The following is a 14,040-nucleotide window of genomic DNA, read 5'->3' as shown; positions in this document are numbered from 1 at the left end:
AATCTTTTGCTTTATAAATAATGCCACAACCAATATCCTTTTATGGACACATTTTAATCTATTAAGTACACATAAATTTCTAGAAGTAGAAATGTTAGGCCAAAGCATATATGCATTTTAAGCTGACTGCTTTATAAAGACGTTTTTCTTATTTATATTCCTATCCATAGGCGGGGGCAGAAGTTAGCAAACTTTTTCTGAAAAGGGCCAGAAAATAAATACTTTAGGCTTTGAGGGACCTACAGTCACTGCTGCAAATACCAGATGACTATATGATAACTAACTGAAACAATTTTAAAGTACAGAAGTCTAAAACTGTAAACCTGATAAGCACAGAAACGATTATTTTCATATGGCAGCTGTAACTAAAGAAAAATTTAAGCTTAAATACAGAAATATTTGGCAGAACCTACCGGTTTCTACAGTGGAAGGATATCTGTAGATTTATCATGGCCCTTAAACAAGGTTTATCGTCCTCTTTTTAAGAATAAGAGAATCTAAAAAAAAAACTATAATGCTTCCCAAAACAGGAAAAGCATCCCAAAATTTGTCATCATATATATAAAGCACATATGGTGAATTATGGAAAATTCATACTTACATGATTACAGTCTGAAGAAATTTCATTTTCAGGCTAAAAGGAAAAAAAAAAGATGATGTTAAAAAAAAATCAAGTTTTCATACACCACCAAAATAAACCCAAAACAAGAAATCTGCATATTCAACTGAATATGTTTCTTCAATATAAGGAATAAAATAGGGCTTATATATCTTTTAAATTGCTGAGGAGAAATACACCAGAAAAGAAGATGAGACATAATCCCTTCCCCATCAATGAATGATACAATATAGTAATGGGGAAATTGGAGAAGAATGTACTAGAGATAAAGTAATAGTGACATAAGGATCCTTACATGACACTTCATAATTCTGAAAGCTAAAGAGGATCAGGCATAATAAGGGTGTCCTTTCTTTAAAGAAAGCTATAAATTCTCCATGAATACATTTGTTTTGTAAATCCAAGTACATCTACCAGAGATAAAATAAACTTTCAATTCCATGACAAAAAAGGTAGAGTAGGTTACGCCCAATATTGCACAGCTTTGCAATACACATCTCCTTTAGTTTCCTTGTTCATACCTTTAAAGGAGATATGACTGTAATAACACACACCATAATAAAGCACCATTTCCTTTGAGTTTCATATCATTCTATCCTGTTCAAATGAAGTGAATTCTGTGTGTCTTCTATGAAATATTACCAATGTAGGTTGTAAAAGGTCATTTGCAAAATACAAAGATTCTTTCTATTCAAGGATAAATATAAGCAATAAAGAAAACAGTAAATATTAACAAATCAAGCAGCCACACTTAGCATCACTTCGAGAAAAAAGCTTCTAGGAAACTATTAATCCCCTGCAGGCTTTAGTAGGCATTAATACTAATATACAAACTTGTTTTTGTACTTAGTGATAAAATATATTAAAACCAACTTTAATATAATCTTATGATTACCTAGCAATCTAACATAACCAATTCTGAACTTTCTCTCTACTGGTCTAAGTGAGAATAGATATTTTAATGCCTTTTTTGAGGTGTTTTTCTACTTCTCAGAAATCAACCTTCTTGGTATGAGTTAATTTAGCTTAACCCTGTTCCCTCCACTTCAATTCTATGTGTTTAATTTTTATCTCTTAACAGTTTACTAAGCAAAAACGATTTTCGTTTAGGCAGTTTTCTACCTTATTCCCTTTAAATCCCCTCCCTTAAATTTTTCAATCAATCAGAATTCTAGTTCTTTCTCAAAGCATGAAAGACAATTAATATTATTATCATTTCTTTTCATTTCTACTAAAATAACTTTGCATTAAAGGGGCAATCTTGAAAGAAATTCAGAGCACTGGAGAATCTTCAAAATAACAGTCAAATAAGATGTAAGTTACTCATGGAGAAAAAATGTTGTCATGTTTACAGTCCGCAGGACTTACATTAGCAAATCAATGATTGTTTTAATGGTTTGCTTCCCTACAGTGGTAGACTGAATTATTTTCCCCAGTTTTTCACTCTTCTTTCATAGGATTTGATATCCGTATCCTTTGTCCTCCTGTTAGGGACTGAGTATACATGTGCTCTATCCACTGATGTTCCACTGATGTTAGGCTAGGCCACTGACTTGTGTTGGCTAACGGCATTTTAGCAGACGCAGTATGAGCACAGGCTTTAAATGTGTTGAGTGCTTTGGCTTGTATTCTTACATTCTTGCCATCCCAGGAAAAATGTGTCCAGGATGCTGCTAGTACCAGGAGAAGGAGGGACATGTGGGGCAGAGCCATCTCAACTGACGTGCATAGCCATGAGCAAGAAAAACATGTGCCATTATAAGCGCTTGAAATTTTGAAGGAAAAAAAATGATTAATATACCTATCAAGCAAATGAAATAATGAAGATTCCAAAACTTTTAAGTTACAATTGGTAATAGCTATGATTTAATTTAGTGAATTTTATTACTAAGTACAGAGTACTGTAGCTTTTATGAAGGAATGACATAATCCGCAGAGACACAAATGAACTACAAATTTGGAAACCAGTATTTGGTTTTCATTTCTTTGGTTGCCTTGCTATGCAACTGACAATAAACTGTTCTTAGTTTTTTCTTTCTTGATTCATTTTCTCTACCAAGAAAGAGAAAATGACAATATAGAATGCCACAGACCAAGGTTATGTTAAGCCTTTAATATTCAAAGAACTAAATAGCTACGAGGAGTTTCTAAATGCAATTGCAAATAACCAATTTTCAAAATCTAAAAGGGTTTTAAAAATCAAAGGACATAGCACTGGTCCAGAGAAAAATATAAAATATTAAGTAATATATCCAAACAGCGAGAACATGAATAATACCAGTGCAAATTAACTATAAAGTATAAAAAGAAAATGCTACGGTTTAGCATTCAGCCATTTGATAAGACACTAAAAGACAAAAATCTCAAGAAACAAAAACAGATGAGGGTACTGACACAGATTGCACCATTTTCGACCTGCCCCAAATAAATCATTTCATCACACTTAGTATATTTATTTCTACAAAATTATAAATGGAGATGGGCTTGATTATCTTTACTCCTACAAGATGAATAATATCAGGAATAAAACCCAGAATTGCTAAGGTAGAATAGGGCTGAGGATTTTTTTCCTTTTATTAACAATCATTGAAACAGTACTCGGAAATGTCCCAAGAAATTAATCAACAAGTAAATGCAGTATTGAATAATTATAATGTAAAAAAAAACTGTGCTAGGCCTTGCTGTGGGATACAGAAGAAAGATAAGACATTGTCTCTAACCTTGGGTAGTTTACAATCCAGTTGTAGAGATAAATGGTGCAATCAAGCAATTAAGCAGGAGTAGGGACTTGAGCCGGGTCCAAAGGATTAAAGAATGATTCTAAAGAGGATGCCAGTCGTATAATCCCCCCAGGGCTTAGGAAAAAAATAATAGACCCTCTCTTTTAAAAAGCTCATCTTCTATATTTTAATATTTTATAATGTATATGTTAGAATTAATATTTTATGAATAACTATATCTATTAGGCATATGCCTAATCATTTTTTCAAATGACAAGAACATGATCAAGACAGAGGATTAAGAGCTGAAACTTTCCTTCTGCCCAGTTTAGGAGTCCTACCCCAACACATCACAGGTGAAGTGCTGGCTCGTAGCCTGTGGAAGCATTGAATTAGAAGCTGAGTTTTGCCACATTATTAGCTGCTCTCTATCACTCTGAAGATAGAAATCTGGACTTCAAAAAGAAGAGTCTCTTACATCAAGTGTTTCTTCACTGAAAATAAAATAACTGTCCTCTAAATAATGTAAAACTGTGAGAACTCATTATGAAAAGCTTCATAAATAGCTTTCTGTTAATTTAACAATCAAATTTTATAGAAGAGAATGCTGAAGTTGTATATATTGGTATCAATAAAGAAACTATGATGAATAAAGAAAAAAGAGAACATGACACATCCCCCGAACCCAACCTATCAGTGACTAAAATAGAGAAGGAACTCAGTTAATGATGAAGAAATGATGCAAAAATAACACTAAAGGATTAAGCACTAAGTACTTGGAGACACCTGCCTGACTCCAATAAAGAATGTGACGAATGCAGCAGGCAAGAGCGAAAACTGTCACTTAACTGACTTTAGGTGCTACATTTATTTCCTACAACATGATGGACTGTAAGATAAAGGTACTAGGTTCAATTTTACAGATGAGGATATGGAAATACAAAGAAACTTAGTAACGTGATGAAAGGTACATTGCTAGGAGACAACAAAATTGGATTTAAATAATAAGTAGCATCTAATGCTTATTGTGATGCTTTCAGCTTGATACCTCTCCAAAATGGCTTGGTAGGTCGAGCATAGCGATGGGGGCGGGGGGAGGGGGAGGCGGTGGCTTTAGGAAGCGCAAGAAAAAGAAAGGTAGACAGGATGAATAAACAGAACTAGCGCTCTATAGTGATTGACGGATATGAATTTAGATGTAGGTAGCCCATTTAAGAAACTGATGGAGTAATTACACCAACTAGGGGTCTTGGATTAGCCCTTGAATAACTACAGCAAGTCATAAAAAACTGTGCTTAGTTCTAAGTGAATGGTTTAAATGTTTTGGGTGTTACTGCACTTTAATATCCTCATTGGGTATGCCAAAGCTGAAATAGTTGATTTTAAGGCTTAAAATCCCTAGCCTTCCTTTAAGTTTTATAAATTCAGAATGGATTTTAAAGAAAGGAACAGAATAGTAGAAGAAAAACAGACTAACAGAAGTTTTCAGCTACAGAAGCTGTGTGATTTGGGATGGGTCACTTAACTTCTCCAGACCCCTGAGGACTAGAACAGGTATTTCTTCACCTACGATCCCTGCACAGACTTTAGGAGTGAGATTGTCTTAAATCTGAATACAAACTTTTGTGTGCAAGTATATTCTTCTGAGAAGAGAATCCACAGCTGTCATCATAATCTCAAAAAGATTCATATGACAAGGAAAAATTAAGAAATACTGGTCTAAAATGGTTGAGATTATTTAGCTTGATGAGTCTATAAAATCTGAGACATGGAATATGAAAATAGAAATATTTATTGAATTCCGCATCTTTTAATGCTGGTAATTTGCATGTTATGATCATGATTTCCTTCTTCATTTTAACCATTCTCTGCTGGTCAAATTCACAATAACAGGTTTTAGAATAAACTATTGAAAAGCTTGAGTCTGAATGATCTGAATTAAATCAACCTTCACATTCATTTAAGAGGATGATTTTTACAGAAAGTACAAGTCTGAAACTATAATTTCCCCAAGGTGAACAGGCTGAGTTAATGAGTCTGGCAGGAGAAATGAAAGCATTCACAAAACTAACTTGGAAGCTGTCCTAGTTTCTGAAACAGAAATGCTTGGGAGTTGGATTATGTCTAAAATATGGAACATTCTACAGTTACACTGACTGAAGTTGAACTACCCACCAGATTACACCTGGTACTTATAAACTAAGTGATGACAGGACTCTGTTTATTAATCACCTGGGAGAAAATAAAACAAAACAAAAAACCATCAATAGTATCAGTGCTTTCATGGCCTTGCAAAAATCTGAAGGCTATTAGCGCAATCAGAAAAAAAAAAATCTGAAGGCTGGAAAATAATCTGATGCCACTTTCAGGTTAGAGACATTCATTCTGCTACAGTAGTACGTAAATTCTTCTGGGAGTTTATTCATTAAGAACCCGGTAAACTCCCAACTATAAGAGCAATCCACTTATTAACTTGGCTCAAGCCACCCACTCCTGCCCATCAAAAAAGCAAACTTAATATAGTTAGTAATGATTAGATAAACCCAGTCTTTTAGTCTTGATAAATTCTCTCTCCACTAGTGTAAACTGAATCTTAGCCCTCAATCTGATTCATAACTAAGTTACTCTTAGTGCCTTATCCTGACTCAATCAGAATTAATTTTTCTTATTTGTACCCAGGGATAGCTGCTAAGTATTGTTTAAAACAAAATAAAGGGATCAACAAAGGCCTCGTGCCTTCCAACAATGTTCTGATTCACTAAAGAGCTGTTCTTTTGTATGATTCTTCAACATTCATCCATCTTTTCAAAAAAGGATTTACAGTACAGGTCCATCGGGAGATTATAGATGCTGGCTCTCAAGTAAATTAGTGTGGTAGAGGAGATAAAACACGAGTCTATACCTAACTATCAAACAAAGCTGCATGTGGAGTTTGTGGGGGCCTGATAAAGAATGAAAAAAGTACCATCAACTCCCATGAGTAGGAAGATAGAAAGGAAATCAGAGACTCTAATGGAAGATGGTACACCTGAGTTGAGCCTTAAAAGGAGTTTGTGATTTGGTGCTGTGATGTTAAGCATATGCTGAGGAAGATGAGATGGGGCTGTTCGAAAGGCACATTCTGAGTAGAGGGTAGAGACTTGAGCGAGATAGTGAGGAACCCTGTGGTGACCATTCTCAGGCTTATATATTTGGCATCTCCAATATATGATGGGATAACTACGAAGTTTTAATAAAATCTGAACAATAATGATCTCCCATAATTCAAGTTAATATGTTCTAAACAGTGTAGAGAGTGGTGATTTACTGTTATTTATGTATGCTTCTCCAGTAGATAGTAACAGCTGGAAAATATTGTATAGTTGGTATAGTTGTCTTTTTAAAAATCTTTACACATTTTATTAACTTTAAAGATGGAATAAGAACAGCTACTTCAGAAACTAGAGACACTCAAGCACTGATCTAGTCACAGAATTTCCACACAGCTGAAGTTTACACCAAATAGACAAAAAATAGGACAGAAGATGACCTATGTAAAGATTTTAAAAATTCATTTCTAGAAAGCAGGTCAGATGGACTCAAAGACCTCACTGAATGTAGGAGAATCAATGGAAAGCAACGTAAAGCTTTCTACTGGGTTTAAAGGTAGGAATCAATCAGTACATGTAATCGAGAAAAAGTTCTTCTTCCTCTGATCTAAATGTTTGTCTCTCGTCTGAGTTCAGAGAAAAGGTCCTGATCACTTGAAGTGGTTGTCAGTCAAGGTCTCCTTCATTTTTGCTTTCTTGGCTTCCAGTTCAGCCAGCTCTTGTAGATTTCTTTAGCTCATGCCCTAGAGCTCCAGTTGTTTTTCGGTCACTGTGGCATCCTGCGCGTACGAGTCAGCAACTTCCCTAGCCTCAGTCTCCTCTACCTCTTCATCAACAGTAGATTCAGTGACAGAGTTGAACCTGCCCAGGTCTTTGGCCTGTTTGGCCATCATCACATTCTTAGGAGGCTCTTGTTTCTAAGTATACATACTCATTTTCCCAAAATCCTATGCAGACCTGACCTGACACCTGTTTCATTCACAATGAAGGTCATGGAGCATTCTTCTGGATCTGGCAGAAGAGTGGCAGTTCACACCTTGCACACTTGTTCCTGTACTGTCATTCAATGCCTTCAGGCCTCTGAAGATAGTCTCCTGCCTTCCGTGTTACAATTTGTGGGTATGTTTGGCAGCATCAATTACACAGGACTAATCCCAGAGTCTCACGGGCTATTTTTCTGACAGTCCAGCACTAACGCCATCCGGCTGCACAAACAGGAGCAGGCGTGGAGGGGCAGCATCATGTTCCTCCTAATTCAAGGTGTTGGAGCTGATTACTCACTGGGACACTACTTTAGGCATAGCTCAGAGGGGCAGCCTGAAAACTCAATGCCAAGAATAATGTATAGTTACTTCCACAGGAACATGTTGAGTGTTAAAAGGGGTAAAAGATAAGACAGGGAATACCTTTCGCAGACAAATAGGGCCCATCTATCCCTGGTTCTTAGACAGTCTGACATAAACACAAGGCAGTGATGAGGATAGGTTGAGGTCAAGACTTACCTGTCTTATACCTTTAAAATGAAAATAACCTCAATATCCTTTAATTCTAATAAATAGAGAGAGAGAGAGAGAGAGAGAGAGAGAGAGAGAGAGAGAGAGAGAGGGAGAGAGAGAGAATTTATATGCATGTATAATCATGAGAATTAGCAAACAGTTCTGCTCTGGTTCAGATAGCATACTTATACACATAAATACTGGCAAGACTTTCAGCTCTGTCAAGTACTAATTCATTCATCTTCAGTGAGATTATACCCTTATTCTGAAAATTTGGAAACACATAGCAATCTGGCTAATTACTGAACTTAATAATGGACTAAAAATAAAAAAAGACTGAGTAACTCTTGACTCATGATAGATGAATCATATCCATGAAGATGCTATACCCCAGATTTATTTTGAAAAGTCAAATTACATCTTACTTTTGTTTAAGAAAACTCCAAAACTAGTTAAACTGACCAAATGGAAACAGTCAAAATTATTATAATTTATCATTTTCTGTGCCCAGAGCAGAAAATGCCAAATGCTAAATAAGGATATAGAACAGTAGTTTCCCCAGACCCCCACCGGATGCCTGAAACCATGGAGAGTAACAAACCCTGTACATACTATGTTTTGACCTATGCATACAAAGCTATGATAAAGTTTAACTTATAAATTAGGCACAGTAAGAGATTAACAACAATAATAAAATAAACAATGATATGTGAATGTGGTCTCTCTTCTCTCTCTCTCCCTCCCCCTCCCTCTCTTTACCTCTCTCTCAGAATGTCTTATTGTAATCTACTCACCTTTTCACTTAAAAGAAGACTTTATGGTTTCTTTTTAGCATATCCAAATTGCCAGCATCACTACCCTTGTACTTTGGGGCTATTATTAAGTAAAATAAGGGCTACTTGAACACAAGCACTGCAATGCTGTGATTGTCGATCAGATAACAGAAATGACTAATGGCTGGGTAGCACATACAGTGTGGACAAAGGGATGATTCACATCCTGGGGGGCGGGGCGCAGAGTAGGATGGCATGAGATTTGATCACACTACTTAAAATGGGGTGCAATTTAAAACTTATAAATTGTTTATTTCTGGAATTTCCCATTTAATATTTTCAGACCACAGTAGTCCACGGTAACTGAAACCTTGAAAAGCAAAACCATGGATATGGGGGGACTCCTATAATCTAGTTTTGAATGAAAACTGCATCGTTACATTGGCAAAAGGCTACACGATGGATTATGATTTTACAAACCTTGACGTTTATGTGAAATTTAAATTACAAAAACACATTTAATTTTTTCTACCATAAGAAATATTATAAACAAAGGTCATTCTCCATTTTCCACCCTATCTGACTATCATAAATTAGAAATAGAGATACCTATAAACTGTAGGAGGTGGGTCATCCTCAAAAAAATGTTTAGAGATTATTTTTTTTCACATACAGAGCTCAGTCAATCTTTTTATCAATTTCCCATTTGGGACTACCCAATATTCAAGAAATGTAGAACTGTTTTGTAATGACAAGGGTTTTAAAACCTATTATGGCTTTGCAAAGACTCTGCCTCATTTCCCCACTGTGAATGAATGAGTTTCTCTGGGACTAAATCATCCCCATGAGAGCCTACCATCAGCGGGGAGGGAAAAGCTACCTAGAAGATGACTTGGAAATCTAGAACGCAGTTTGGTGCTGGTGGGGAGCATTTTTACCTAATTTATCGGGGAAGGAAACAGAGTTAAGCATTCTATCAAATGCTTGGCCAGATTCCCCTTTAGCCTCAAAGGAAAGAATCTTGGATAGGTCTATCAACTTGGCTCCCGGCCATGGCAGGCACACAGCTGTAAAGGGAGAAAAGGCCTTGTTTTTCATTGCCCAGTTGCCTGGGTAAAGTCAGTTTTGGTGCCCATGTTACAAGAGTGGCACCTACAGCATTATTAGTCAGGCTAAAGTGGCTGACATTTACAAACTGTTTTGTAGGAAATTCATCAAAAAGGCAGCAGGTCCTTGAATAAGATCATTTCATTCAATGTTATTTTGTTATAACATTGATGAGATGCTGTAGGGACTTAACTCTTGTTTATGTCCTCTATGTTCTTATTTTCACCTCAGTATGCAGGAAGAAAAGCTTCAAGCCTTTACATAGGACACATCCTCTCTGTAATATGTACTAGGTAAAATCCACAAAATGTAACGTTCTAAGACATTTAATATACACACTTAGGCTGAAAATAGTACTGTACACATATATAGGTCTACTCGGAGTCTTTGGTTAAGAATCTTACATTATGAATGTTAGTGGCTAGTTATGCCAGTAATATAAAGAATTCAGAAGCATATATGCAAGTCAATTAATTCGTAACAGATTTTTAAAATAAAAATTTAGGACATAAGTCACACTAAGATATTTTAGAATATTTTATCTAATTGAGTTACTGAAAATCTTTAGCCAGATTTCTAATTTTTAAACTTTATCTAAAAATTACCAAATACACATTTTAAAACATAAAATATGGGGTAATTTTGTCCTAAGACCAAGTTAATGAAAGTGAGAAAAGAAAGTGACTCCATTAATACTTCCTATCCAAAAGGCTTGACACTGAACAAATAATTTCAATCTCCATATCTTATCAAAATAATTTATTCAACTGGTTACTAAAACTGTCCCTGCTTTTAGAACAAAGAATAGAATAGAAAGTGTATAAGAATAGAAAGCTGACGTCTCTAGTTTAAAACTGCCTCTTACTAGCTCATTTTGGGGCTATAAAAAATGTTTATAGTTTTATATGTTTCTGGTTTTATTTTGTCCCTTTGACCCCTTGGAGGTGGCAGTATCCTCAGTTAAACACAAAATTCCTGTGACTGTGAGTTACTGCCTCAACCTGCTCCCTAATTCACTAATAGCTTATTTAATATAACCATACTTACTCTTCAAAAATATCAGCAAAACAAAAACAGAAAAAACAGCAGATTATTTTTTCCAAAGGTGACTAATCACCTTCGCCTTAACATTTAAGATTAAGTAGATTTAGCTTACACATAATTAATTGCCACCAATAGATCAGACACAACAAAAGTGTCTTGCATCTGTGTATTGGCTTAAGGCTCCCGTTTCTATTTACGACAAAATTCAAAAAATTTTTTCATATTTAACTTTCTTTTTGCATAATGAGGAAAGCAACTGACTGGGTAGGACTGTGCAACTAATTCCAATTCCTATTCTACCAGGTCACTCGGGCAACGATATGGAAAAAGCGAATCGTTAATCTCATTCTCCGCCCTCAGAATGCTTTGAATTTGAACTACGGTGAAAAGAGAAAATCAGTTTTTCAAGCCTTTCTCCTATGAAAATTAGAGCCATACCTTCCTGAAGCCCTTTGACAACTCCAATAGTATAACTACCGGCTCACAACAGTTCACATCTATGAAAAATATCCCCTTTCCAAAGAGAGGGATCATCTGACTTGTCTCTGATACCAAAAATTGTATTCTTGTGATGCATATAACATACTGATTTAATCCACTGATGACAGCTTAAGCTTGCATTTTCAGGAAAGAATAATTCAAAATGAAAAATTCAAAGTTTTAAAGTCAATATTTAATATCAGTTTCTGAATGAGAACCTGACTCACAGGAAGCCCTTCAGCAGCTCCACCATTCTAAAAATATCTGCCAAGGGACACCTTATTCGATCTGAAATTGAATAAGAATTTCAAATCTATGTTCTTAATTCTTACTTGGTGCAACCATGACATCACAGAGCAGACAATGACACAAATAATTTTGTTGACATAAATTTGGCTCCAAGTTGTATCTATCTTGAAATTCTTCCTGAAAATATTAGAATCCTAATGAAATAAATTCTTAGTTGATCAAAAGAACCCCACAGTCTCTGGAAGAATTTTTCTTCTTTTTAAGTTACATTTAAAGAAGTTCCTGGAGGGCAGTAATCACAGCTTGTGCTACCATAATACTAAGCACACACTGGCATTCTATGTACCTTTGTTATTTGGTTGACAGAAATTCTATCTGACTTCTAGGTGTCCGAAGGCAAACCTGTCAGTCACTGGGTCACAATGAAATCAACAGCTTCTCCCAAGTTTTTCCTTTCTGATCTATTTTTTGGACCTTTAAATTTTAATACCAACTTTCTAACGTAGCTCCCAAATTAAGACCAAAAATGTTCAATGACTTCAAGCTGACAGGACAGGAAATGATTAAATAAGGATGTCAAGGAGCACTAGTCTCAGAAAATTAAGCCCACTATTTCGGTTTCTTGAAGAAAAAGCAATAGGGAAGAAAAGGATTATCAAGAATTACATTTCTGGAATTCCTCTGGACACCTCTAAAGGAATTCACCACCATTATTTATTTCAATCCATTCCCTCAGAAGAAACTGGTCATCTTTCAAATGAAGCTTTTAGAAATGACCAAGAAAAAGCCCATGTGAATAAACACCAATGGATTAGATCTGAAAGGGGAAAAAAGACAACTTGTAAGTTATTGCAAGCCTAGTTATCTCGTGAGGACAATTTTATCTTTTTAAACTTCCCCCCAAATACATTCTTTTAAGAATTTCTAAAAATTAGATATAAACTGGTTACAACAAATGTGTAAGGTAACTTTTCAGATGTCAATTTCATGTGAAATCTCAATAAATTCTGCTTTGTTTTTTTTTCTTATAAGCACCTATTTGGGAAGGATAGAAGACTAAGGTGTCCTGGGCAGTGGGGGTGAGGTGCATGAGGGTGACGGTGGATGAGTATTAGTCAACCCCATATAATGGGCAGAAAAGACCCACGTTTCCTTAGGCTTGTTGGGAGGGGAGAAAGGTTGAAAGAGAAAGGGACTGAGTGGGAAGTGAGAGAGAAAAAGAAAATAGAACTAAAGAGCAAAAGGTGATTATGTCCCTAAGATAACAAATGGAAAAATAAATCAAAAGGAAAGAATGGGAAAGCCATCTCTTAGAAAGAAAAAGCCCTTTCCTTAGTTTCTTGCCGGTTGTTAGAAAAGACATTCTTGCTAGCTTCTACTGAGTGTAATAATTCATTTGTAATTCTATTCCTTGCTCTACTCTGTTCTTCACCAATTCCACTCAGTCTTCATGATCCGAATGCCTTGGAAGTCTAAGTCAGCAAAGACTATGCATAAAACTTAAAATGCTCTCTATTCAACTAAAATTTGCTGCTAATTAAAATAAAAAGGAACTTCACTCTTTTGTAAAGGGAAAATACAAACAGTGGTATTTACTTACTGAACAGAAAGTAATCGTGTCAAACCACTAAAAATAGACATTCAATTTGTTATGTGAATAGCAATTCTGTTTTATGAGAAAGAGAACTATAAATTATGCTTTTGTTCTATAGACTGGAAAACTTCTCTTACAGTATAAGGGAGAGGGGAGGTAAAAGCTAGAAGAATCTGTCTTAGCCTTAATTAAAAAATAGTTATAAGGGAAATACAAGTTGCGACTTAAAAAAACTAAATTATAATAAAATTAAAGCTGCTAAAAGAATTCTGAAACTTGTTAAAGATCTTGTTACTAAAACTGTGCTGAGTTTATTCTTGTGAATCTCAAAACCTAAAACAGATAGAATGGGAATTTACTACTCAACTTATTAAGGCCTGATCTTGACTCAGCCCTCCACAGATTACTGACTCAAACTACATGTCATACTTATACTACTTAAATTCAGATTGACTGTATTTGGTATTTAGGAGGCAATTTCAGAGTTGGTCATTTATTAGATGTGCAAGTGGGGAAAAGAAGAATGAAAGATGATGGCTGCCCCAGTTTCCAGGCTGGACGACAAAGGAGATGGTGGTACCTTTAATGAGAAGTGAAATTCAGGCCCAGTGGGCTGGGAGTAGTAGATACTAAACTCAGTTCTAGATTGAGATTGAGGTACCTGTGGACATACCCCACAGAGAGAGCTGGCAGTATGTGTCTGGGGCTCAGGAAAAAGGTTTAAGCAGGTGATAGGGATATGGGAATCATCACATTTAGGTGAAAATGAAATGACTGAGGCCGAATGAGAATTGAAACAAGACATTCAAGCGCTTGATAGAGGAGGTGACTGAGAAAGAACAGCCTGAGAAGGAAGACACAGACAAATG

At 35.6% G+C, this 14,040-nt stretch overlaps 1 protein-coding gene and 1 pseudogene across 1 annotated transcript in view; both read right to left on the bottom strand.

Annotated features, from left to right (window-relative positions):
* The window catches only part of GLG1 (golgi glycoprotein 1), a 105,620-nt gene that overhangs the window by 45,679 nt on the left and 45,901 nt on the right, over positions 1-14,040 (bottom strand). Inside the window, exon 2 of the mRNA XM_015586940.2 lies at positions 602-634. Coding sequence (XP_015442426.1) covers positions 602-634 — 33 coding nt within the window. The remainder of the gene's footprint in view (positions 1-601; positions 635-14,040) is intronic.
* On the bottom strand, positions 4,455-7,925 carry LOC112477317 (annotated as a pseudogene).

Source organism: Pteropus alecto, unplaced genomic scaffold (assembly GCF_000325575.1).
Source record: "Pteropus alecto unplaced genomic scaffold, ASM32557v1 scaffold123, whole genome shotgun sequence".
Taxonomy (NCBI): Eukaryota; Metazoa; Chordata; class Mammalia; order Chiroptera; family Pteropodidae; genus Pteropus; species Pteropus alecto.
Note: the sequence above shows the minus strand (reverse complement) of the source record. Positions and strands in the feature narration are given on the sequence as shown.